We start from the raw sequence: 23,276 nt of genomic DNA, 5'->3' as shown, positions 1-23,276 counted from the left end.
AACTCAGAACGTGACTATTGTGTCCACATGTGTATTCTCCATTGTCAAATAAAAGGTTTTATATTAGGCCTATTCAAAGTTGTTTTGCTTATTCTGGTTCAATTAGTTTCGTTTATACTGTTCCATCTTTTGTGTGTCATTCTATTCAATAGATTATAAATAAAATACTGCTTCAATGTCAATACAAAATATGAATCAGGTACTGTAGGTTCAATACCCTATTCGCTATTGTGACTTAGTAGTCTATATTCATTTCTCTTTCCCTCATTGAGTTCAGTGTCCGAATTGTCATCTCCGGTCCATTCTTGTACCTCACCAGTGCCAAAGATCAGAAAACACACTAATCCAACCATTTGTAAACTGGCTGCAATCCAAAAGATTTTCCTCCACTGATAGATTGTATTCTGAAATACATGAATGGACACATAAAGAATCATGTCAAATTATTCTCTACATTTTATTTGCTCTTACTTAGAGGCACTGTTTATTGCAATTAATTATTCAAAAACTAAATTAAAATAATTCAATTAAAACAAACTAAAATCACACGTTTACTATAAGGAAAATTGAGTTACTGCAGTAACGTTATTATAATTATACTATTTTATAAGATATAGATTATATAAGATATCAGATAAAATGAAATTTATATAACAGCAATATTTCTCTAGTAGTTAAATCAACTGAATAAATCCGTCGAAGTATCTTCACCACTCCTCATCCATCATCATTTGCAAACATTATCAATTTTCATCACCACATTACATAAATAAGCCATACTTACACCACTTCTAGTTAAAATTCCTACAATTGCTGGGGCGATGAATCCACAGACATGTGATGTTGACGACATAAGTCCAATTATTAACCCGGAATGGTTAGGTGAAATATCCAGCACATTCGTTTCTACTGACGGAATATAAAGAGCGGTCATACCAAACACAACAATCATTAAGATCACTGCGAGTTCTTTGTTAGCAACGTAACCAATGGACACTAGGAAAATTGGTGAAATCCCAAGAGCTAGATGAAAAAGAATAACATGATAAACGATGAAACGTTATAAATATACAATACAGTATAATATACTTGTATATAGTAGGCCTAGATAAACAGATTGATGTTGCCCAAACATTAAACACTGGATGAACACAAATTGACCTCTATTAACCAGCGCCAGTAGAGGAAAACTTTGTCAAGTTTGTCGCGCATAAAAAAATAAAAAATCCCACATTTGTAATCTGAGACCGTAATAGGGAAATTAAAGTATAGCATGACTTGCCATTGTGTTTGTGTCTTTATAGATGAGTGTTCCATGCTATATTGGAAGACACCAGTAATTCTCTTCATAACGACATTATCGGCTTCGTTATCGTTAGAAGTGGTAGGATGAGGATGGTGAACAGGCAGACAGACCGTTACAAGTACTCGTTCTATCCAGCTGGGATAAGGCTTTATAACAGATTTGTTAGACAGTTATTTTTTCCCCTTATATTATTTTAGGCAAACCAAGATAATTTATGAGCACTGTAATTTCCATTTATATTGTCAATAAATGAGTCTGTATCTGTATCTCTCGCATTTTAACTCATTAAAAATATTATTACATACCACAAAACGCCAATAACTTCCGTGTGGATATAGCAGACAATATTTTATGAAATATCAAGGCATCAGCAAGAACTCCTCCGAATAACATAACAATAAAGAATACAAAATGAGGTAATGCGCTTAGTAAACCAGTCTGTGGAATTAAGAAGAAACATGTTGATGTAATTCCTCTATGTATGTTTTTCTGACAAAGTTTAGTCGTATATAATAAAATTGGTTTATTCTCCATCCCCACCTGGTTCCCTGTCACTCGGTATAGTCCTTCATGTTTAAAATTGAAATTGATCGTTGTAAAACCAAACGCTTCATGAACAGCCCAGTCCCTTTGAATAACTAATTTCCTAAAACATGGCTTTTCGGGTCTTAGGTATTTTAAATAATTTTTAGCCATCTTTATTTTTTCTTAACTTCTATACATTTGTGCTTGTGTGTAGCTTGAAGTATATAATCTACACACAAGCACAAAATGTATATGTCTACTAGTAGTTAATATCAATTTTACTCACCATTTTCAACTCAAATCTCAAAATCGTTTCGAAAAATATTGGAACATTTGTTAATAAAAGAAAAAATCCGAAATTGAAGGAAATGTTGCAAACGCACAGTGTCCAAACAACCGGTGATTTACCGATCTGTTTCCATGGAACTTTGTATTGGCGTACCTGAAGTACAGATAATGGATTTAAAGTAATCGTTAAATCATTAAAGTATATACGTGACACTAGACTAGTATTATTACACTATTCTTCAAAGATATATTTTCCTCGTGAAAAATTTGTTTTGTTGAATAAGCCATTTTAATGTCACTTTGACCTTAACCAAAAATCGGATCGAAAAACTAAAAATTTTAAGCAAAAAATAGACAAATTTACTGGAAAATGGGGTTTTGGTTGAATTTACCCGTTTATGTTGTCGTTTTATTTTAAAGTATTTTGTTATAATTTATTTTCTACGGAAATGATTGGCATGGCAACCTAAAAAGGCAATTTTTACAAACAAGGGCGTCGACTTAATGTATGTTTTTTTCTATGATAAAAGACACATATAATCAAGTCGTTTAGTTTTGGTTGAAGCCACTAAATGAACTATCTGTTATATTCAATCATTGGTTTCCTTACATTTGTACTTTTGAATTCATCCGTTTGAGAACATAAAATAGAATCTTTTTCAATTGTTGATATCCATCTGTTACTGGTTACTTGATTCGATCCCACAATACACCAACCAATACACCATATTAGACCAAGTACACCTACAGTATAACACTTTTTTAATTAAAATTTATATGATGAAGAGAACGTGCAAATAAAATATAGTTGTACCTTATCCAGGCACTGAAAGGCAATGATACTCACAAGCATTGTCATTTTCAGTATTTGCCTTAGACATCTACATAGATCATTGAGAACCTAACAATTTCGTTCTACTTTTTCCCCAAGAAAATTACAATTTATTGCCAAATGTACATACATATAGAATTACTGCGATCGAGTAATACAGGTCTAACTAATATAATATGAATAAAAAGTATGCGAAGATTGCCAAACAAAAAGGCTACATTTATTTATGAAAAAGCCGTGGCATATATTACGATAACAATTAAAATACAACTTGAACAGGTCTACTTGTGTCTTTTAGATATAGTTTCAACGTTCTTTAAGACCATAGATTTAATAGTTTGAAGGTAAATGGTATTTTGCGAAATGTAGTCCGATTAAAAGACCCAAAGTGGTTTTACTTACCAAATAAATAAAATGTTGATGGCCATCCTCCCAAGAAATCAATTGAACAGAGTGAGGCAGATAAATAACTAGCAATTACTGGACCAAACCCAAATCCTTAAAGTATAATTTTAAAGTTAAAATATAAACATTTATTACTTTTGCTCCGACAATAGTGATTCAAATGAATATTTTAGGCCTATAATTAGCTAATTACTTATACGAAAAATTGAAAACCAATTTCATTATGCTACTATTACATCATCTAAATTTTATTATTTATGCTTAAAAAATAATTGGTATAACACTATTACCTGATGCAGAAATTGATATAAAAGTACTACGTTCACTAATCTTTGACCAGTTTGTAATGAGGTTAAACACAGCCGGATAAACTAATCCCTAATATTAAGAATAATTTCATGGTTATATATATATATATATATATATATATATATATATATATATATATATATATATATATATATATATATATATATATATATATATATATATATATATATATATATATATATATATATATATATATATATATATAACCTAATACAATATACAAAATCAGATGAAGAAATAACAGATTCTCTTAAAAAGTTAGGATGTACAATTGTTGGAGAGGTCTCCTAAGTTATATTCAGAATAAATGAGAAGTTATCCCGCTTTCTGAATGGAGATCGCATATTTTTTTAGAACCATTCAAGAAAAGCTTGCCTCGGTTTCTCAAAATTAACCATTTTAATGCGAGAATCTTTCATAAAGACCAACAAGATTTAACGAAATGTTTTGGATGTCGGTGATTTGTTACACTTGTAACAAAGTTGGGCATGTAGCTGCTAAGTACAAAGATCAGGCAGAAAATCTCACAGCTAGCAATAGCATAACACCCAGTTCTGATGGTGATTCAGATAGTAGAAATGTTATGGAAATTTCAGAAGAAACAACCGAGCTCAATCATGATGACAAAGATGAACCTGACAATGTACAAACCGTAATTGACGTGTTAGAAGACCTGTTAAATAAACCGTCTACACGTACACCTAGAGATACCTTAGGCTCGATTGAGTTGGAGGAGAAGATTCAGTTGATCATGAAAGATGCCATCGACAGAGTGAAATCAGTCAACTGTGAAGACGTGTCTAACAAGATAAAGAAGGATAAAAGGAAAGTAAAACAACGGGAAAGGAAAAAAAATGAAAAACCTGAACAAGAATCGACGACAGAAAAAAACAAACAAAGCTAGCAAAGGAATGAGACCAATAACCGACTTTACCACTACTACTGCTGCTACCGGAGATCAAGAAGTCGAAATCGCGAGAGAAACATCTGCCGCAAATTAGCAGACAGAACTTTGCTACAAGTAAACGAAAGAAGATTACGGTGAGCGGTGAGTAAAAAAATGCAGAAAAAAAATTTAAAAAATCTGACTCGGTTAGCTAAGACATCTTGCAAAACCCTGTAATCAGCAATACCTTCTTAAGGTAATGCATTTTTGTTTTTTTAAAAACTATAATAATAGAAATATCTTATATAAATATATTTAAAAAAAAATGAATAGACCTAAACTATCTAATGACCATCTACAGTTACTTTCTCTTAACATTAGAGGTCTAAGAGATGGAACAACAATAAGGAAATTTTGTCGATGGTCAAAAGACCAAAGGTCCGATATTATTTTATTACAAGAAACTCATTTTGATAAAAAATCAATTCAGATATTTGATGCAGCTTGGAAAGGTAGATCGTACCATAGTCATGGAACGACGAATAGTAGAGGAGTATCCATTTTATTTAAGAACGGTTTAGATGTAAAAGAAATCATTCATAAGTATTCTGACGAAGATGGAAGAATTATTATACTTGGTATATTACTTAAGAATAAACAAATCAATCTTAAAAATGTATATGCACCAAATAACTATAAAGAGAGAGCAATTTTTTTTAAAGAAGCTTGACAAGAAAATTGATAACCTTTGCAATTTTAAAGATGAATATACAATAATAGGGGTGACATGAATAGTGTTTTACAACATAATGCTGACCAAAGAAACAGCCTGTATCTAAGCTATGACAAATCTCCTGCAATTTAAAAAAAAATGTATTAATAAATCAAAGCTCTGTGATATTTGGAGAATAAGTCATGAAACAAAAACCCAATTTACTTGGCGACGTAAAAATACATATAGAAGGTTAGATTACTGGCTGATATCTAGTGTATTATACAAACATGGTGATGTTATTGACACCGATATCAGACCTTCTGTTCTTTCAGCCCATCAAGCTATTTCGTTGAAAATTATAAATAGTCATGAAAAAAAGGACCTGGAAATTGAAATTCAATAATAGTTTTGTAGAGAATAAAGATTTTATACAAAACATTTTAAATATTATTGAAAATATTAAAAAGAATGAAAACAAACTTAACCCAAGTCTCTTATGGGAATACCTGAAAATTAAAATAAAGGAATTCTCGTGTAAATACGGAATAAATAAGAAAATCCAAAAAAAAATATAAGAAAGAATACAATAATTGAAGAAGTGTATAAGTTAAACGATGAGCTTGATGTTGCTTCTGATCAAAAGACAGAAAAGATATTAAATAACAAATTAAACAAGCTAAACCAAATTTATACATCTGAAGCAAAAAGGAGCACAAATTAGGGCTCGAGTAGAATGGACTAAAAAGGGAGAAAGAAATACTAAGTTCTTTTTAGGTTTAGAAAAAAACAAAGAATTGTATAAAGAAACCCCTTCGAACCAGGAAAATATTAATAGTTATTTTTGTAGTACTAAAATCAATACACTGTCTTTTGAAGAAAAGCAAAAATGTGAAAGTATGTCAACAAATTATGAATGCAAAATGGCTCTTTAAACATGAAGTTAAATAAAAATCCTGGTACAGAAGGGCTAACAGTCGAATTTTATCGCACATTCTGGGATTCCTTAGGAAATTTATTGTGTGATTCTGTTAACTTTAGTTTCTTGAATAAAAAACTGACATCTTCGCAACGTAAAGGTATTATTTCATTACTGTATAAAAAAGGTGAAGGAGAGAAGCTTCATAATTGGAGACCTGATTTTTATAGATTTTGAAAAAGCCTGTAGGCAGATATTTTATGTTTAAAACTTTAGAAAAATTTCGTTTTGGTATTCAATTTATACAATGGGTTAAAGTTATGTATAGCGATACTGAAAGTTACATTGTAAATAATGGATGGATGTCAGAAGGTGTTTTAATGAATAGAGGAATCCGTCAAGGTTGTCCACTCTCAGCGCTTTTATTTATATTAGTAGTCGAAAATATAGAAACAAATATAAGAAATAATCATTTGTGTTAAGGTATCAAATTGCCGTCAGTAACTAATGCAAATGTTAATGTAAAGATTGCACAACAGACGATACTGTGATTTTTGCCAAGAATGAAAAAGCCATACAAAGTTATTTTAACGAAATAGATTGTTTTTGTGAAATGTCAGGTCTGATGCTAAATAAATCCAAGACAAGGGGAATGTGGATTGGTTGCTAGGTATTTACATTGGTTATGATAATGATATTTGCAATACAAAAAATTGGTATGAGAAAATTGAAAATCTAAGTTCCTTAAAACTTGGGAAAAAAGAAAAATATCATACTTTGGGAAAATCACTGTAATTAAAAGACTAGGGTTATCAAAACTTATTTATAATGTAAGTGTCACAGACTTGCCAAAATCTATTATTCCTGAAATAAACAAGATTTTATACAACTTTTTATGGAGTGGTAATAAAGAAAAAATTAAAAGAAATACTCTGATACAAAACATTGAAAATGCTGGGATTAAAATGATTGACTTTAACTCTATGATTGAATTTTTAAAGTTAGGCTGGGTAAAACGTTTACTAAGCCCGGATCCAGGAAAGTGGAAATGTATTCCATTATACAATTTATATCCAATTGATTATACATTAAGTATGGCGGAAGCAAACTTTGAGAAGCATAATGCACTCAAATATGTGAATAAATTTTATATAAATATGCTTAAAGCCTGCACACGGTTTAATAATATTTATGTAAAAAAACCTACCTCAATGTATATGTGAAATAAAAACTCAGAGGTTATGGGAGAATATATATGTCATGCATAACAAAAAATCACTATTCTGTAAATCTTGGGTGAATTCAGGTATAACAAGGCCAACAGCCATTAAGTCGCGTGCTACAATGCATAGTGATACCGGACCGACAGACAGACCGACAGACCGACAGACAGATCGACAGACAGACCGACAGACCGACAGACAGACCGACAGACCGACAGACAGACAGACAAGAGAAACCGACCGACCGACATAGTGAACTATACTTACCGAAATTACTGAACATGTTTAAAAATGTTGAAATGTTTAAAAACATTTATTTTTTTTAAATTTACACGTGCGTAGCCTGTCACTTTTGACGTGCTCGTATAACGTAATTTCGAGTTGAAAAGTAAGTCAAGAAAACAGAAATCGGGCACAACAACATTTAACGCGCAGTGCGCGCGCAAAAATATGCGCACTCATGGCAATTTTGTAAACGCTTAAAATTGCCTGAAATGTACTCTTATTTCATCGAAAATAAATTTTGAAAATGTTAAGCGCGCGTACGCATGCGTTACATGCGCTACGCACGTAATTGTATTGCCATATGATGATTTATGCCCTGAAATTTATGAGTACCAAATTTTATTTAATTGTGATTCATGGTTGTGAAGATATGATTACAAACGTGATTTCGTTAAATCGTGCGTAGACCGCGTAATTTTTTATTGCGCACCGTGAAAACATAACCACATTGATTCCTGGCCATAAGGAATATACTGTGAAAAATTGACCTAGCTAGATTAAACTGATATCAAGATAAGGTCAGAAAGCGATAAAACGCATAGTGATACCGGACCGACAGGCAGACAGACAGACAGACCGACAGACAGACCGACAGACAGGCAGACAGACAGACAGACAGACCGACCGACCGACATAGTGAACTATAGAGTCGCTTCCACGCGACTAAAAACAGTAGGAGATATTATGGTTAAGTCTAGATTTAAGCATATTAATTAAATAACTCTACTGTTGAAACGAAGAGAAAATGCATCTTTAATATATATGGCACGACTAATTGACGCTATTCCGAGAAGCTGGAAAGTTATAGTGGTTGAGAAACCCTATTGTTATATACATAAAGAGGTTGATACAATAGAGAAAAATGTTAATGTTACTTCAAATTATACAACTTTCAAACAATTCTATTCCACTTTTACCAATGTAGCATATACAGCGTGCATACCAAAAGCACAAGATAAATGGGAAAACCAACTTCAAAATTGTTTTATTGACAATGAATTATTGAATCTATGTTGGAAAAACCAAGTTAAGAGTATGTCGCACATAAAAAGAGTGGCTTTCTTTAATTTTAAGTTGCTACATAAACTTTTACCAACTAAGTGTAAGCTAAAATTATGGAATTTGTCAAACAGTAGGAGGTTGAAAAGGAAAAGCATATATTATTTACATGCAAAGAAGTAAAACATTGCTGGGTAAAATGTTGCGCTATGTTGAAAACATGTTTTGCATTTACTCAGCAGGAAGTTACATGGGAGAAAATTGTACAAAGTAAAGTCAAACATAGACTAGGAATTGTTAAAAAAATGGCCATGGTTAATTTTCACTGCTGAGTTAGAAGGTATAATCAATTGTGAGTTTTTAATAAATAAAGAAAAGGCAAAAAAAATGTGGTCAGATAATTTAGCAAGGTATAAATTTAACGTTTATAAAATTGATATTTAGGTAAAGTAAAATATAACTTTTTTGATTGCCTGAAAAAGATAAAAAGAGTTATAAAATAAAGAATTCTGTGGTAAATTATACGTACATTGTTAAGGATTGAAAAACGTGTAAGAGTGTATAACATAGAGGAAAATATATTTTTTTCTTCTTTCCTTACTATTGTATATAAAATCCAATGGTAGGAGTAAGATATCAGATGTACTGAAAGTTATTTAATGTCAGTTATATTGTATTGTATCATTACATTACTCATGTGCAATGCATTGTAAACGAACATTTTATTGATGAAGAAATAAAAGTGGGTCGATCCTACATAAGACAAAAAAATATACAAAATCATGTGAAACGCTTTGCATGCTTTGATATTTTTAAACTGTGATTTGCCTAGATTCAGGCCTACATATTTTAACAATTACAAATTAAGTGAAGTGTCTCCGACGGCAAATGCGACAGTGATAGGTTACATTAAAATATAAATATATATATGTCTCGGTTGGGGATTTCCTCATCTTTATTGTTTCAAATTAATTAATTAAATTTCAGTATATCACCGGGCGGTTTAGAATTGATGTTCTTTGCCTGATTTGTTTATATATAATATATATATAGTGTACAAGTTACCTGTCCCATTCCATCAATGATTCTAGTTATTACTAATAACCAAACTCCTACTTCTGCAGCAACTGGCGTCAATAGCATCATCAAAGACATCAAGAAGTTTCCCATTAATATAATAGGCGAGCCACCAAATTTGCCAACTAACCATCCACCAAAGACGGGTGTAATTGAACATCCATAATATAAGGAACCAAGAATAAATTGTTGGGTTTCAAGATTCCAATCAAACATCTGTAAAATAATGGATTAAAATGTCATCATCATCAAAGCAAGGTTTCTGCCACATATAGTTCGTAATCGCTACACTGCAGTGCCTTAAGTTACTTAATTAATAAATGGGCTTGCATTTAATTGAACCAGGTAAATACCTAATTTAAGCATTCTATTCATTATAATTTTGTTGGATACAACGACCAGTTTGTTTGAGGATTATATGCTCAAAGTGTCTAAACCCTATCGAGAATGAAAAATTCAGTAAAAGATTCTTTTATTAAACGTCCACCAGTAAAATTCCTTTGTTCGTTTGTGAAGTATGCCACTTCTTTTTAATAAACCAGAATTAAATTGAATTGAGTTGAGTTTCGAAATGAAATTACTTAATTTTAAAAGTCATCAATTTTTAGTTGTCAGTCTTCCACATTAGAAACCGGTCAACTCGGGTTCGATTCAATCACATGTTCTATGCTTTCTTGCTCCACCATTGTATCGGTCCTAAGTCAATAAGCCGGTCACCGAGTTGACTAGGAACCGAGTAGGATCAAATTTGTATTAAAGATACTGAAAGTTTAAATGCATGCTATACCCACCGCATGTTTTCTTGTATCAGATGTCGTAGATATATTAGATGTTGACAAATTCATTCCATCTTTTGGTACCATGGCCAACAATGCAACACTTAAGTTCATTCTTGTAGCATAGTTCAGTGTGACGGCAATGAAGCACATGAACACAATGATATAACGAATCGGCAGTATTGGAGGTGCATCTGGGGAAGGAACATAACATTAAAGATATATTGTCTTATAAATTAAGATTAATAAAATCAGATTTTGAATAAGCAATTTTGTAGTTTTAATAAAGTGAATGACTTCCGCAGAAAATAAAGTATTTTGTATCAGTATTATAATTATCATGATTATAATAAAGAACGAATTATGAAAATCTGACTTGTAGTTTTCGAAATATAGGGTTTAAAACATCGCCGAAAATAATCATTTTTGGCAATGAACGAAGTAAACAAATTTTCGCCCTTCAGTCGGCAATTGTATGAACCTACAGACTTGGGGCAAGTCTACCGAAAACTCATTGACTGACAGCCACAGCCAGAATATTTTTTAGCTTTAAAATTACAGTTTTTTCAGGTAAATAATTTTTTGTCAAAGTAAATCAACTAATGAAACATCAAAATGGCACATTTCAAAAATATATTTTTTTCAGGGGGACAAAATAACAAAACAAACACAATTTTCTTACAAAAAATACCAATATTCTATCTCAATATTCTGTTCTCAATACATTGATCCAGGCTCTTACCCTCTTTGTGTAAAATTGGTTCCTTTTCAGTTTCGTTTTGTTCTTTCATTTTACGATTAATCTTAAAAATTAAAATATATAATAAATTCAGTCATTCAGGCAATTTATTGACAAGAAAATAGTTTTTGGAGAACTACACTGTTGTAAAAAGTAAGTCATAATAATCAAATCAATTAATGGCGTCCTCTAAACAAAAAGTGGTCTGAAATTGTACGCATAATACATCATATTTGAATAAACTACTAATAACACCACTTTATGCCATTCTTGCAAGCTTTAGGCTTACAAACTACAAATAGGTCTTGCTTATGTCAAATACGTCATCATTAACCAGAGTGGTTGTTAATTAAGTAAGAGATTCACAGACAGGCAGAATCATCTATCAATATAAAATGTCTCAATATATCCTTCCTGGTCCTCTATTTTATTGACATATAGGTGGTGAATGAAGCTGACCTGATCAATATCGACGTCTACGTGGGTCACTGACCAAGCTACAAAGGTGGACCAACCAAGGTTGGAACTGTAGCCTATACAAATTCAGGATATTCTGATAGGCTAAAATACTGTTCGCCTTAACGCTAAAACCACGTCTGGATCATACACTAGTTAGATAACTATTGGACGAAGTCTAATAAGTACGTTTAAAAAAAAAATACTGACCATATGACGTTCCATAACTTGAAAATGACGATTTCAGTAGAAAATATAACTGCTGACAATAAAACGCTCTATTAACTTCATTCATTCACTTTTTTGATGGCCTTAAAAAAGGTGTGTTTAGCTTTAATCATGCGTGCAAATGTCTTTCTCTCACAATATTATTCGTATTTTATTTTCAGTGAAGTTAATTATTACTTGTACTGTATATATAATAAACACATAGCATAAACCACATACTGGTAGGCCTAAATCGTTTCACGGATATACATACATCGTATTCTACAGCACCTTGCTTATCTAATCAATTCGATTTTACATTACAAACAAATATGTCCACGTTATTCACATATTATATTTAGTTGTCCCTTCTTTTAGAAAATTACACAGCCCAGGTTTCTTTTAGATGTTTTAACGACATATAAAATCTGTAACAATATGGGTCTTCCTGTAAACTTTGCTGATAACGTTGTCATATACGTTTCAGAAAAAGCGAATGATGAAATTAACTATAATTACAATGAATGGTACACCAAGAATAAATAAAAAACAGATAATACTGTACTAACAACATGTTAATTAAAAAATCAAAATAGCCCATCTTGTAAACTTGAAGTTCATTTAGGAAACCAGTTATGTACATTCTATTTACGTTATTGGTGAACTGAGTTTGTTTCCAATAAATGTCATACGTATAAAATGCTTGCGTATGTATGTTTTTATCGAATTGTCATCAAATTATTAAAGATTACCGTATTACTTGAACCATTATAATATGTAGGCCTAATTTAAAAGTATAACTTTATATAATTTAAATTTCGGTCATATACGCTACCATTAAACAAACGTATATCAAAGCTGGTGAGGTGAGGTCACCCTACGTAATTCTAAATCCACAGAAGATATTCAGACATTTCCTTTTCGCATGTTCTACTCTCCAGAATTTAGTTTCGTGTAAATCGGCCTACTGATAATCACTTTTCTTTACTTTTATTTTCATTACTGTCGCAACCCCACTTATAAACAGGACAATTAATTATCTTAATAATCTTATTTTATCACCAATATTTTTATCCGATTAGTAAAACCAGTTTAGTTTAAAGAAAGAAACGAATCCTTGAAAAAGAATAGCCAATCATCTAAGTTTTCCATTAGTAGCGAATACATTCACCTATCGAACATTCCTCGGTTGTGATTGGGTGAATTGCGTAACTGTTCACGTCACAAAAGTAGATAGGCGAATAATATAATGTGCATGGACGTTAACGCTACGTGACTGGACCAATCACAAGCGATGAATTAGTCGTTAGCAAGCATTAGACAATGATTGTGTTGTGATTACCTTGTTGGCTGTTTGTAACTTTCAATATATTGAACAAGGCCATATACATCGCTGCAGTCGCGTGCTCAAGTTTTGTTTACCGACCAACCGACCGACCGACATAGTGAGCTGTAGAGTCGCGTTGCACGCGACTGAAAAGGGATAATTTTTTGGGTAATGCCTGCTTGAAATTATGTCGCAAAAAAGAAAAGAATTGTCAACAAAATAAATAATAATGAACATGTAATGTAATAATTATTTATAATATGAACATTTATTATAATACTTGAATGGGTGAATATTCAAATAGAATAGTCAAATATTCTGACTCTCTCCATTCAACAAATATCGCAATACATTCAGATTCTTGATTTGCACTGGGTTTTTAGTCAACACTGCAGGTTATTTATACAGAAACAATCAATAATTGTAGTAAAAAAAACAAGTAAGCCTACAGTATTTACAAATTAACTTAATTATTTATTTAATACTAATATTTTAACAAATTTAACTTACAACTCATATATGATGATTACATGGTTGAAAGTTAATAATGGCAGTTGTTTATGTGCAATAAAACATAGTTTGAATATCTATTCAGAAACAAAACCATAAACAATAAGAGGAAGAAGTGAGAAATACTGAATTGGTAAAAACAAAGACATTAACCAGTGAGTAAGTAAAACAAGTTTCAACGAAAGACAAAATAGTCGCATAATAAAAAACACAAATACTGTATTAATTTTGCTACACATTTTAAAGGAAATCTTGTGAAATGGATGTTGAGAAAATTGAACAGGGAAGTAAATGAATGCATACTATGGATAGAGGATTAGACTTTCAACCATGACATACGAATACAGTACTACAGTATTTAAAAATTAACTTAAATTATTTATTTAATACTAATATTTAAACAAATTGTACATGCTAGTTTATATTATGCTGATTACATTGTTAATAATGGGATTTGTTTATGTACAGTTGCTAAAAAAATAATTTGAATATTCATTCAGAAACAAACCCATAAACACAGAGGAAGAAGTGAGAAATACTGAATTGGTAAACAAAAAATTAACCAGTTAGTAGTAAGACAGACACGGGTATTATATATATATATATATACAGTAGAAACAGTTTTAATGGAAGACAACATAGTCGCAATTCCTAATATAATAAAAACAAATACTGTATTAATTTTTCCTACCCACTATTCATTAGTTTTTAAGAAAAGGTTGTGGAATGGATGTTAGGAAAATTGAACAGGGAAGTAGATGAATGCATACCATGGATAGAGGAGTAGACTTTCAGACATCAATATTTATCAAGTAATAATTCTATTTAATTTTAGAAGTCTTTTCCACTTCAGTTTCCCACAATGTTTCCACTTCAGCTTTCCCTTTATTTCCCTAATGAGATTTTTCCATTTCTTCTTTTCCCTGTTTCTTTCAGTATGTCTAACTTGTTGTATGTTTCTTCATATTAACTTTAGTTAAAATGGAACAGAAATACAAATGTAATGATATTTTCTATAAAAAGCCTAAAATGTCAAAAAAGTAAATATTGTAAAAAAATATGCAAAAATGGCAATATGTGTTTAAAAAGTTGTTGCATTTAAGTGTTTGGCAATTGTTATATTAAATAATGTAGATGTATCCTAAATTAACAGTTATCATTATTATTATTATATACAGATATATTTACACACATAATTCAAGTTTTTAAGATAAGCAACAATAGTTTGATGCATTTCATATTGTCTAAATTCAACCTAATTACTACATAAGTACATTTACTATGAAATCCTATTGCTTTTTAAAAATAAATTACAACCCATAATATTTTAATTCAATATTGTAAGATTATAGCAAAGATGTAAATAAATACTTTAAACATGTTAAAACAATATCAATCTCATCTTGGTCAAACTGCCTTGGATTCTCCAACATAACTATTATCAACTTCTTTGGCTTGAGTTTTTTTCTGTGTCTCCACATTAGAATGGATTCTTGATGTCCCACTTGGTCCAATTGCATTGGATTCTCCAACATAAGTATTATCAACTTCTTTGGCTTCCATTTTGTGTCTCTCCACATTAGAATGGATTCCTGATCTCCCACTTGGTCCAACACTCTGAACTTCTGTAACATAACTATTATCAACTTCTTTGGCTTGAGTTTTCTGTCTCTCCACATTAGAATGGATTCCCGATGTCCCACTTGGTCCAACACCCTGAACTTCTGTAACATAACTATTATCAACTTCTCTGGCTGAGGATACTGTAGAGGTGGTTGAGGCTATTTTACTTTTTGTCTGACCTCCATTTGTTTGCAACAGTGCTGCTGGGCCACTACTAACATTTCTTGTATATTGTATGTTAGTTAGACCTCCAGATAGATTTGACTTCAGAGAACTAATCCCATCTTCAGACTGCATTTCATTACAAGGTAGTTTTACACCTGAAAATGGTTTTGGTTCTTGTCGATTTATATTATCTGAGGAAGAATTTGATTCTACAGGAACATATTCCCCTCCCATTCCAGTAGGACCATCTCGCCATTCCCGTTGAGGTTTGTTTGGATCAGATTTCTGGCCTTCATCATTAACTTGTTCTTCACTAGAAACTTGGTGTGGCAGATGTGTATTCTATATAAAACAAAACAGAAAGTTGTTCTCTAAAACAGGATTTTAACACAATAGCATTTAGAAAACAGAATTCCTGGACATCCTGGCATTACTTACTTTGTTAGCTGCAGATATCCCAGCTTTTGGTCCAACACCATTCACTTCATCAACATACTCATTATTGACATCTTTAGCTGGAGCTGTAATATCTGTGTCTGTTAAGTACCCAGGTGCATCAGATTGAGACTGCCATTCATTAAAAGGAAGCTTAGATGCTACTACTGGTACATCTGAAGATTCTGGTTCACATGGAAGATCTAAATTACCTGAAGAAGATTCCATTTCAGTAGGATCATTTTTCGATTGCTGTTGAGGTTTACTTGACCCAGAATCATACTTTTGCGAGTCTTCCTCATAGGCTCGTTGTCTGGTCATTTCCATGGGATGATGGCTTCTAAAGCTGGCTTCGTCAGACACTTGGTGTGGCAAACGTGTTGGATTCTGGATGAAACAAAAACAGAAAAAAAGGGTCTATTATTCTGTCATAGGCCTATAAACAAAATCTCAGCATCAAAGTTATAAGTATTTATAAATGTAGATTTACCATTTTTTACATTTGACTGAAACCTATTAAAACTGTGTCTTGAAGGGACAGTCGTCTGATCCTAAATAATAACATACCTTTTGAATGGTCTGTTCAAACAAATCCTCAGCATCATATACCTTCAAGAATCCTTCTGGTGGCTGGTCAGTAAGTACTTTCACCCAACACAAACGTAACATTACAGATGTTCTTTCGGTTCCTGTCAATTTTCCTGAACTGCGCAGTTGGTCTAAGTAATCAAGAGTCAAACACTTGTTATATGAACCCTCTTCAACTGTCATTTTTATAGTGTCATATTTTGGTTCAGCAAGAGTCACTCCACTGTCCAGCTGTGTAATGTATTTACAGAACCGAAGAGTTAAGGTTCCTGGTTTGGTTTGACCAACCTGCAATGAACAAAAGAACCTGCTAGTTAAACTATAACACAGATAATATTTGTCTTTAGTCCTTTATCTTATTTTGGGCTTTGTTATTGATTGGCTTTTAATGATGAAAAGAAATAACAACTAGATTTAATTCGTCACTATGACGAATTATAGGTTATATGCATTGATTTAAATAAAGATAATTGATTGATTTAAGATATATTGATTGATTGATTTTCTCAGAATCGTTAGTTAATTATAGGAATATGATAGGATCTGGCTAACGCAAATACAATAGCCGGTATCATAATCCGATCAAAGATCTTTCTGCGTATATAATGTCATAAACCACATTTGTGTTTTTATTTAGATTTCATTATAAATCATGTGTATAATCTATACACTAAGAAATACAATTGAACAACCAATACGGATAATAAAAAAAATCTTATTTCGTTTGGTTTCCCAAGGTGAGACTCGAACTCGGTACTTGAATGCTATAGACACGAGCAAAGACCACCGAGCCATACACAACTGACTAAAAGTTATGGAAAGATTCCTCCGTGTATTTACTATGCAGTAACCACTTTGGTGCAGATAGATTATTACATAACGCAATGAATTATAATGTTTTACTATGATGACATCTTTAAAAATTTAAAAAAATGATGCACTGTCAAACTATATACTTTTAACTTTAATATATGAACTTCTTAAGGAAGAAAGTTAATGTTAAGTTTGTTATTTTGGCCTAAGAAAATGTTATAATTTGTTTGATTGTCGAAATTAATTTGGTTAAATTTAATATGCCATTAATGATGACTTAATCAACTTTTGTTCTTCTAATTTCATAATAAATCATACATATGATACATACACTTCAAGAAAATTAAATAAAAAATAGGTGTTCCCGAGCATTCTAACGATATATATTAATTTTAAAATTTAGCATATTTTCACCATTTTGTTAACTTACACGTGCGTAGCCTGTCACTTTTGACGTGCTCGTATAACGCTGTTTCGCGTTGAAAAGTGAATAAAATATGATGATATTATTAAAGAAAGGTTATACAACAGTAATCTGACAAAAACAGTGCGCGTGCAATAATCTGCGCACTCATGGCAATTTTTTAAACGCTTAAAATTGCTTGAAACGTACTCTAATTTCATCAAAAATAAATTCTGACAATTTTCAACATTTTAAGCGCGCGTACGCATGCGTTATATGCGCTACGCACGTAATTGTATTGCCATATGATGAAATATGACCTGAAATTTATGAGTACCAAATTTTGTTCAAAAGTGATTCATGCTTGTGAAGATACGATTACAAACGTGATTTCGTTAAATTGCGCGTAGATCGCGTAATGTTTGATTGCGCACCCTGAAAACATAACCACATCGATTCTTGGCCATAAGGAATATACTCTGAAAAATTGACTTAGATAGATGAAACTGATATCAAGATAATTCACGGACAAAATGGTGCTAAGGAAAGAATAAATAAACTAGACATGTAACTCGTCACTTTGACGAGTTAGTTATCCGCACGATAAAGGCCACGTGCACGTCATACGTTAGAATATTGCACACGGAAAAAGATTATGGCAATATGACCTGAACTGAAGAATATGATATGTTGTTATTGCTGAATTCTGTTATTTTGTGTCATATAGTATATACAATATAATCTGTATACATATTACATACAGTGTAGAATAGGTGAAATAACTGGACCCGCCATTTATTCCAATTTTTAACATGGCGACGGTATCAAAATGAAACACTAAGATAGCAATTTCGGAAGAAAATTATCTCGGCAAAAACATATTAACGTGTAGAAGAAATTTGAATACGTAAAATATAGATACGCGCCCTTTTAAATGTGATGAACTATTACGCAAAATATGAAAATACGACTTTTTTTATTCAACTGGCCATATGATGACGTCACAACATCCGATTGGCAAAATGTTTACATAAATTCGTATCTACAATCCAATTGCTTCCAGAAAACGTTTTAATCATGATTATCACGTTTTATTCTGACGAGCTATAACAGATTGAAATTTACTGTAAAGACGAAAATAAGTGACCCACGTTATTTACATTTTTAGACATGATGACGTCATAAAACTTAAAATATTTTTAACTCATACGAAAGATAGTTGATTGACCTAGATAATATAAAAATCGGGGTAAAGATGGAAAACAGATAATTGGAGATGCGCTCTATTAAATGTCATGCACTATGATGAAAGATACAAAAATCCTATATTTTATATTCGCATGGCCATACGGTGACGTCACAATGTTCGGTTAGCCATATTAATGCATGATCCAAAAGCTACAACTCATCAACTTTCAGAATATGCAATAAAAATAACTTTCACCGTTTAGTTTAGGAACTACGACTGTTTAAAAGAGGGCATAATTTTGACGATTTTTTGAACTTTTTCATCTAAAATGCACGTAAATTATCCAATTCAACGTGCCCGTGTGACGTAATTTTAAGTCGAAATTGTTCAAAAGTTGGTAAAATTACTAGAAAAGGCTGGAAAAACATAAATCACGCAAAAAAAATTGTGTTCAACGCTACGTGCGCACCGCGCGCGTAAAAAAATGCCCGCACGTGGGAATTTTTTACATGCTCTAAATGACATGAAACGCGTAGAAAGTTGATTAGAAATTGATTTTTCGCATTTTGAAATTTTAAATGCGCGTGCGCGCGTAACTTCGTGTGAAACATGCCAATTTTTTTTCACATTCAGTTAGCGCAAGAAATCAATTAAACTTTTGTTAAGTTTCAATTTAAATTGCTATATGGTTTTCAATCTATGTTAAATAGGCGAAATTTGTAAAAACGCGCGTAAGTCATGTTGCGCAACTCTGACGTCATTCAAAAATAGGAGGTGCACAACTTCACCTGAATGATCTCATGCTGACAAAGTTATAACATGTTATGTTTACACGTTTTTGAGATACGCGAGACACAAAAATAGAGGAGAAAGAAAGAAAAAAAAAACTAGACATGAAACTCGTCACTTTGACGAGTTAGTTATCCGCTCGACAAACGCCACGTGCACGTCATACGTTAGAATATTGCACACAGAAAAATATTAAGGCATTATGACCTGAACTGAAGAATATGATATGTTGATATTTCTGAATTCTGTTATTTTGTGTCATATAGTATACACAGTACAATCTGTATACATATCACAAACAGTGTAAAATAGGTGAAATTACGGGACCCGTATTTTATTGTAATTTTTAACATCTTGATGGTTTCAAAATGAAATGTAAAAGTAGAAATTTCTGAATGAAATTATCTCAGCAACAACGTATTAACGTGTAGAAGAAATTTGAATACGTGAAATATTGATGCGCGCTCTTTTAAATGTAATGAAATATAGTGCAAAAGATGAAAATACGACTTTTTTTATTTAACTGGCCATATGATGACGTCACAACATTCGATTGGCACAATTTACACATGATTTTGTATCTACAATACAATAGCTTCCTGAAAACGTTTTAATTGTGATTATCACATTTTATTCTTACGAGGTATAACAGATTAAAATTTACTGTAAAGATGAAATTAATGACCAACGTAATTTAAATTTTTAGGCATGATGACGTTCAAAAAATTAAAAAATTTTTAATTCATGCAAAAGATAGTTGATTGATCTAGAATATATTAAAATCGGAGTGAAAATGGACAACGAATAAGTGGAGATGCGCTCTATTAAATGTGATGAGCTATGACGAAAGAGACAAAAATCCTATATTTTATATTCGCGTGGCCATACGATGACGTCACAATGTCCGGTTAGCCATATTAATACATGATCCGATATCTACAACTCATCAACTTCCAGAATATGAAATTAAAAAAAAGTTCTCCATGTAGTTTAGAATCTATGACTGTTTAAAAATAGGCATAATTTTGACGAATTTTTGAACTTTTTCACCAAAAACGCGTGCAAATTATCTAATTCGACGTGCTCGTATGACGTAATTTTAAGTCGAAATTGTTTAAAATTTGGTAAAATTACTAGAAAAGGCTGAAAAAAACATAAATCACGCGAAAAAAATATGTTTTTAACCCTACGTATGCACCGCGTGCGTAAAAATGTTCGCGCGCTTGGGAATTTTTGACATGCTCAAAATGACATGAAACGCATAGAAAGTTGATTAGAAGTTGATTTTTCGCATTCTAAAATTTTAAACGCGCGTGCGCGCGTAACTTTTTGTGAAACATGCTATTTTTAATCCATAGAAAGTTTGCGCTTGATATGATTTAAATTTTCACAAAGTGTCAAAACAAAATTATGTTTGGTTTTTAGTCTATGATCAATCATTGAAATTCATAAAATCGCGCGTAAGTCACGTTGCGCAACTCTGACGTCATTCAAAAATAGGAGGTGCACAAGTTCACGTAAATGTCGATATGTTGACAAAGTTACGATATGTTCTGTTTACACGTTTTAGAGAAACGCGACGCACAAAAATGACAGAAGGAAAGAAGTATAATACAGAAAAGAAAAAAAAATATGATGAAACAGGACGATTACAAGGAGTTATCCGCTACTAAGCGGATAACTAAAAAGTAACAGGACAGTTACAAGGAGTTATCCGCTGAATGCGGATAACTAATAAATAAATAAAGATTTTGACAGAATCAAGAGGTTATATGCATGATAATGCATATAACCTAACAAGGGTGCAATGTTTAAGAAAATAATAATATAATAATATTAATTGGTTTTTAAAGTTATTCACATTCACAAATTTTGCCACAAAACCTTAATAAAAACAAAAAGCTTTTGCTTTTGATGATTTAATGTTAAAAGCACATTATTGGTCACACACAACAGCATGTTGGAAGGTACAAAGGTCTAGTTATTTGGGTAATGTTATGGTGCCTAGCTGGGTTTTTAATACTAAACCAAATCACATGCATATAATCATTTTGAAGATTTGTGTGGCAGGAATATTATTGAAATTATTTTACCAGGATTTTTTTTTATAGAAATAACTTTTAAACATAATTAAATGATAAACTTACACAAAATAAGAACTCTCCTGTTTCAACTTTCTGTTTCTCCTTCAATGCAATGTGAACTATAATCTTTAGTGTCTGGCCATCTTTTTTGTATAAAGGCATTTGCTTGTCCTGCAAAACAAAATATTTAAAGAAATTGAATAGTGGAAAAATTGATTTTTTAAAAGTGTAGTATAATAGTAGTAAAATGATGAAATGACCATCAATGAATAAATGAAATTAAGGAACAACAGAAGAGGACTTGAAGGATTTTAAATAATAAAGATGTATTGTCATCCATAAGATGAAAACATTTTAAATAGGTTATTTGTATTTTAAATTTAGTTATTTAGGGTAATTGGAAAAAATTAACAATAGTGATTTTGCTTTAAACATTGATGAACCATAAACCTGTTGACTTTCCAACAATGGGCTTCCATTTTGTTTCTTAAAATAATGGTTTTATCAGAATAATTATTAAATGACATTAAAATTGCAAATTCAAAATTTTTTTTATCTAATCTATATTGAATAGTGTATGTCCAAAATGTATTTTTGCCATTACTGTATTATAAACTTCACAATAAAACTTTAATACCATAATAGGTAATTTGCTTATCTTTGAATTGTGATAGAAAATATTTTTGTTGGTTAAAATTCTCATGTAACAAGAGTTCACTTTGTTGCTAAAGACCTGAAGTGTGTGTAGCAACTTCTGAGTGGGTTTCACAAACTTCTCATGAAATTCTTCTTTTCCAAATTTCTTTTGTAAAACTTCAAGTTCATTTGCCACTGTTGTTGGATAGTTGGAGTGGTTGTAGTACTTTTCAAATGCATTTTGCATTTCTTCTTGGAATGACAACGACATGCTTCAAAGTTTTCTGCATAGAAGAAATTACATAATTAAAAATAAAAACTTATTTTGCTCTGTGTGACCTTAAACAAGGGGTGGATAGATACATTTTCATTATAGATCTACAGTATAATGAAATTTGGGAGATCTATAACGAAATTTGGGAGAGCTATAGATTGGGATGCTTGTATTAATTACCTATTTCACCTCACAAAAATATCTCTCTTTTTCTTCATCTTGATGAAAATACTATGTTATAAATAATTAAAGATTCTTACAAAATCATTCAATCAATATATCTTTTAACAAGCACGAATGTGCGATACTCGGGGTACATCAAAAAAAGCTGTAATGACGTCATAAGACCTGATGAAACGTCACACATACACATTAATAACCTCGCTACCAAATACCATCTTCGAGACGTGATATGGCTGCATCCGGTTTGAAATAAAAAAATCTATAGATTTGAGGACATGCCCCTGTAGTATAT

General features: G+C 31.6%; 2 protein-coding genes across 2 annotated transcripts; both read right to left on the bottom strand.

The window, feature by feature from the left end:
* Positions 1 to 218: 218 nt before the first annotated feature.
* Positions 219 to 2,831, bottom strand: LOC140049786 (vesicular glutamate transporter 3-like). The gene is made up of 5 exons (XM_072094734.1): positions 2,730 to 2,831; positions 2,118 to 2,273; positions 1,612 to 1,744; positions 785 to 1,023; positions 219 to 404 (listed from the first exon to the last, which is right to left on the bottom strand). The coding sequence occupies exons 2-5, from the start codon at positions 2,118 to 2,120 to the stop codon at positions 219 to 221; spliced, it is 561 nt and encodes a 186-aa protein (XP_071950835.1). The 5' UTR covers positions 2,121 to 2,273; positions 2,730 to 2,831.
* Positions 2,832 to 13,541: 10,710 nt separating this feature from the next.
* Positions 13,542 to 22,820, bottom strand: LOC140048695 (uncharacterized). Its single transcript, XM_072093464.1, has 5 exons — positions 22,625 to 22,820; positions 21,955 to 22,062; positions 16,593 to 16,901; positions 16,029 to 16,412; positions 13,542 to 15,932 (listed from the first exon to the last, which is right to left on the bottom strand). Exons 1-5 carry the CDS (start codon positions 22,796 to 22,798, stop codon positions 15,210 to 15,212), a joined length of 1,698 nt encoding a protein of 565 aa, XP_071949565.1. The 5' UTR covers positions 22,799 to 22,820; the 3' UTR covers positions 13,542 to 15,209.
* Between the last annotated feature and the right edge of the window lie 456 nt (positions 22,821 to 23,276).

This window comes from Antedon mediterranea, chromosome 5 (assembly GCF_964355755.1).
Source record: "Antedon mediterranea chromosome 5, ecAntMedi1.1, whole genome shotgun sequence".
NCBI lineage: Eukaryota > Metazoa > Echinodermata > Crinoidea > Comatulida > Antedonidae > Antedon > Antedon mediterranea.
Note: the sequence above shows the minus strand (reverse complement) of the source record. Positions and strands in the feature narration are given on the sequence as shown.

Coding starts and splice junctions, on each gene's coding strand:
- LOC140049786 (XM_072094734.1), bottom strand. Junction 1,024..1,611: donor GAAGTTATTGGCGTTTTGTG/GTATGTAATAAT, acceptor TTTTTCATCTAG/CTCTTGGGATTTCACCAATT. Junction 405..784: donor GAATTTTAACTAGAAGTGGT/GTAAGTATGGCT, acceptor CATGTATTTCAG/AATACAATCTATCAGTGGAG.
- LOC140048695 (XM_072093464.1), bottom strand. CDS start 22,798: ATGTCGTTGTCATTCCAAGAAGAAATGCAAAATGCATTTGAAAAGTAC. Junction 16,902..21,954: donor CAGGAGAGTTCTTATTTTGT/GTAAGTTTATCA, acceptor TGTTCATTGCAG/GTTGGTCAAACCAAACCAGG. Junction 16,413..16,592: donor TTGAACAGACCATTCAAAAG/GTATGTTATTAT, acceptor TGTTTCATCCAG/AATCCAACACGTTTGCCACA.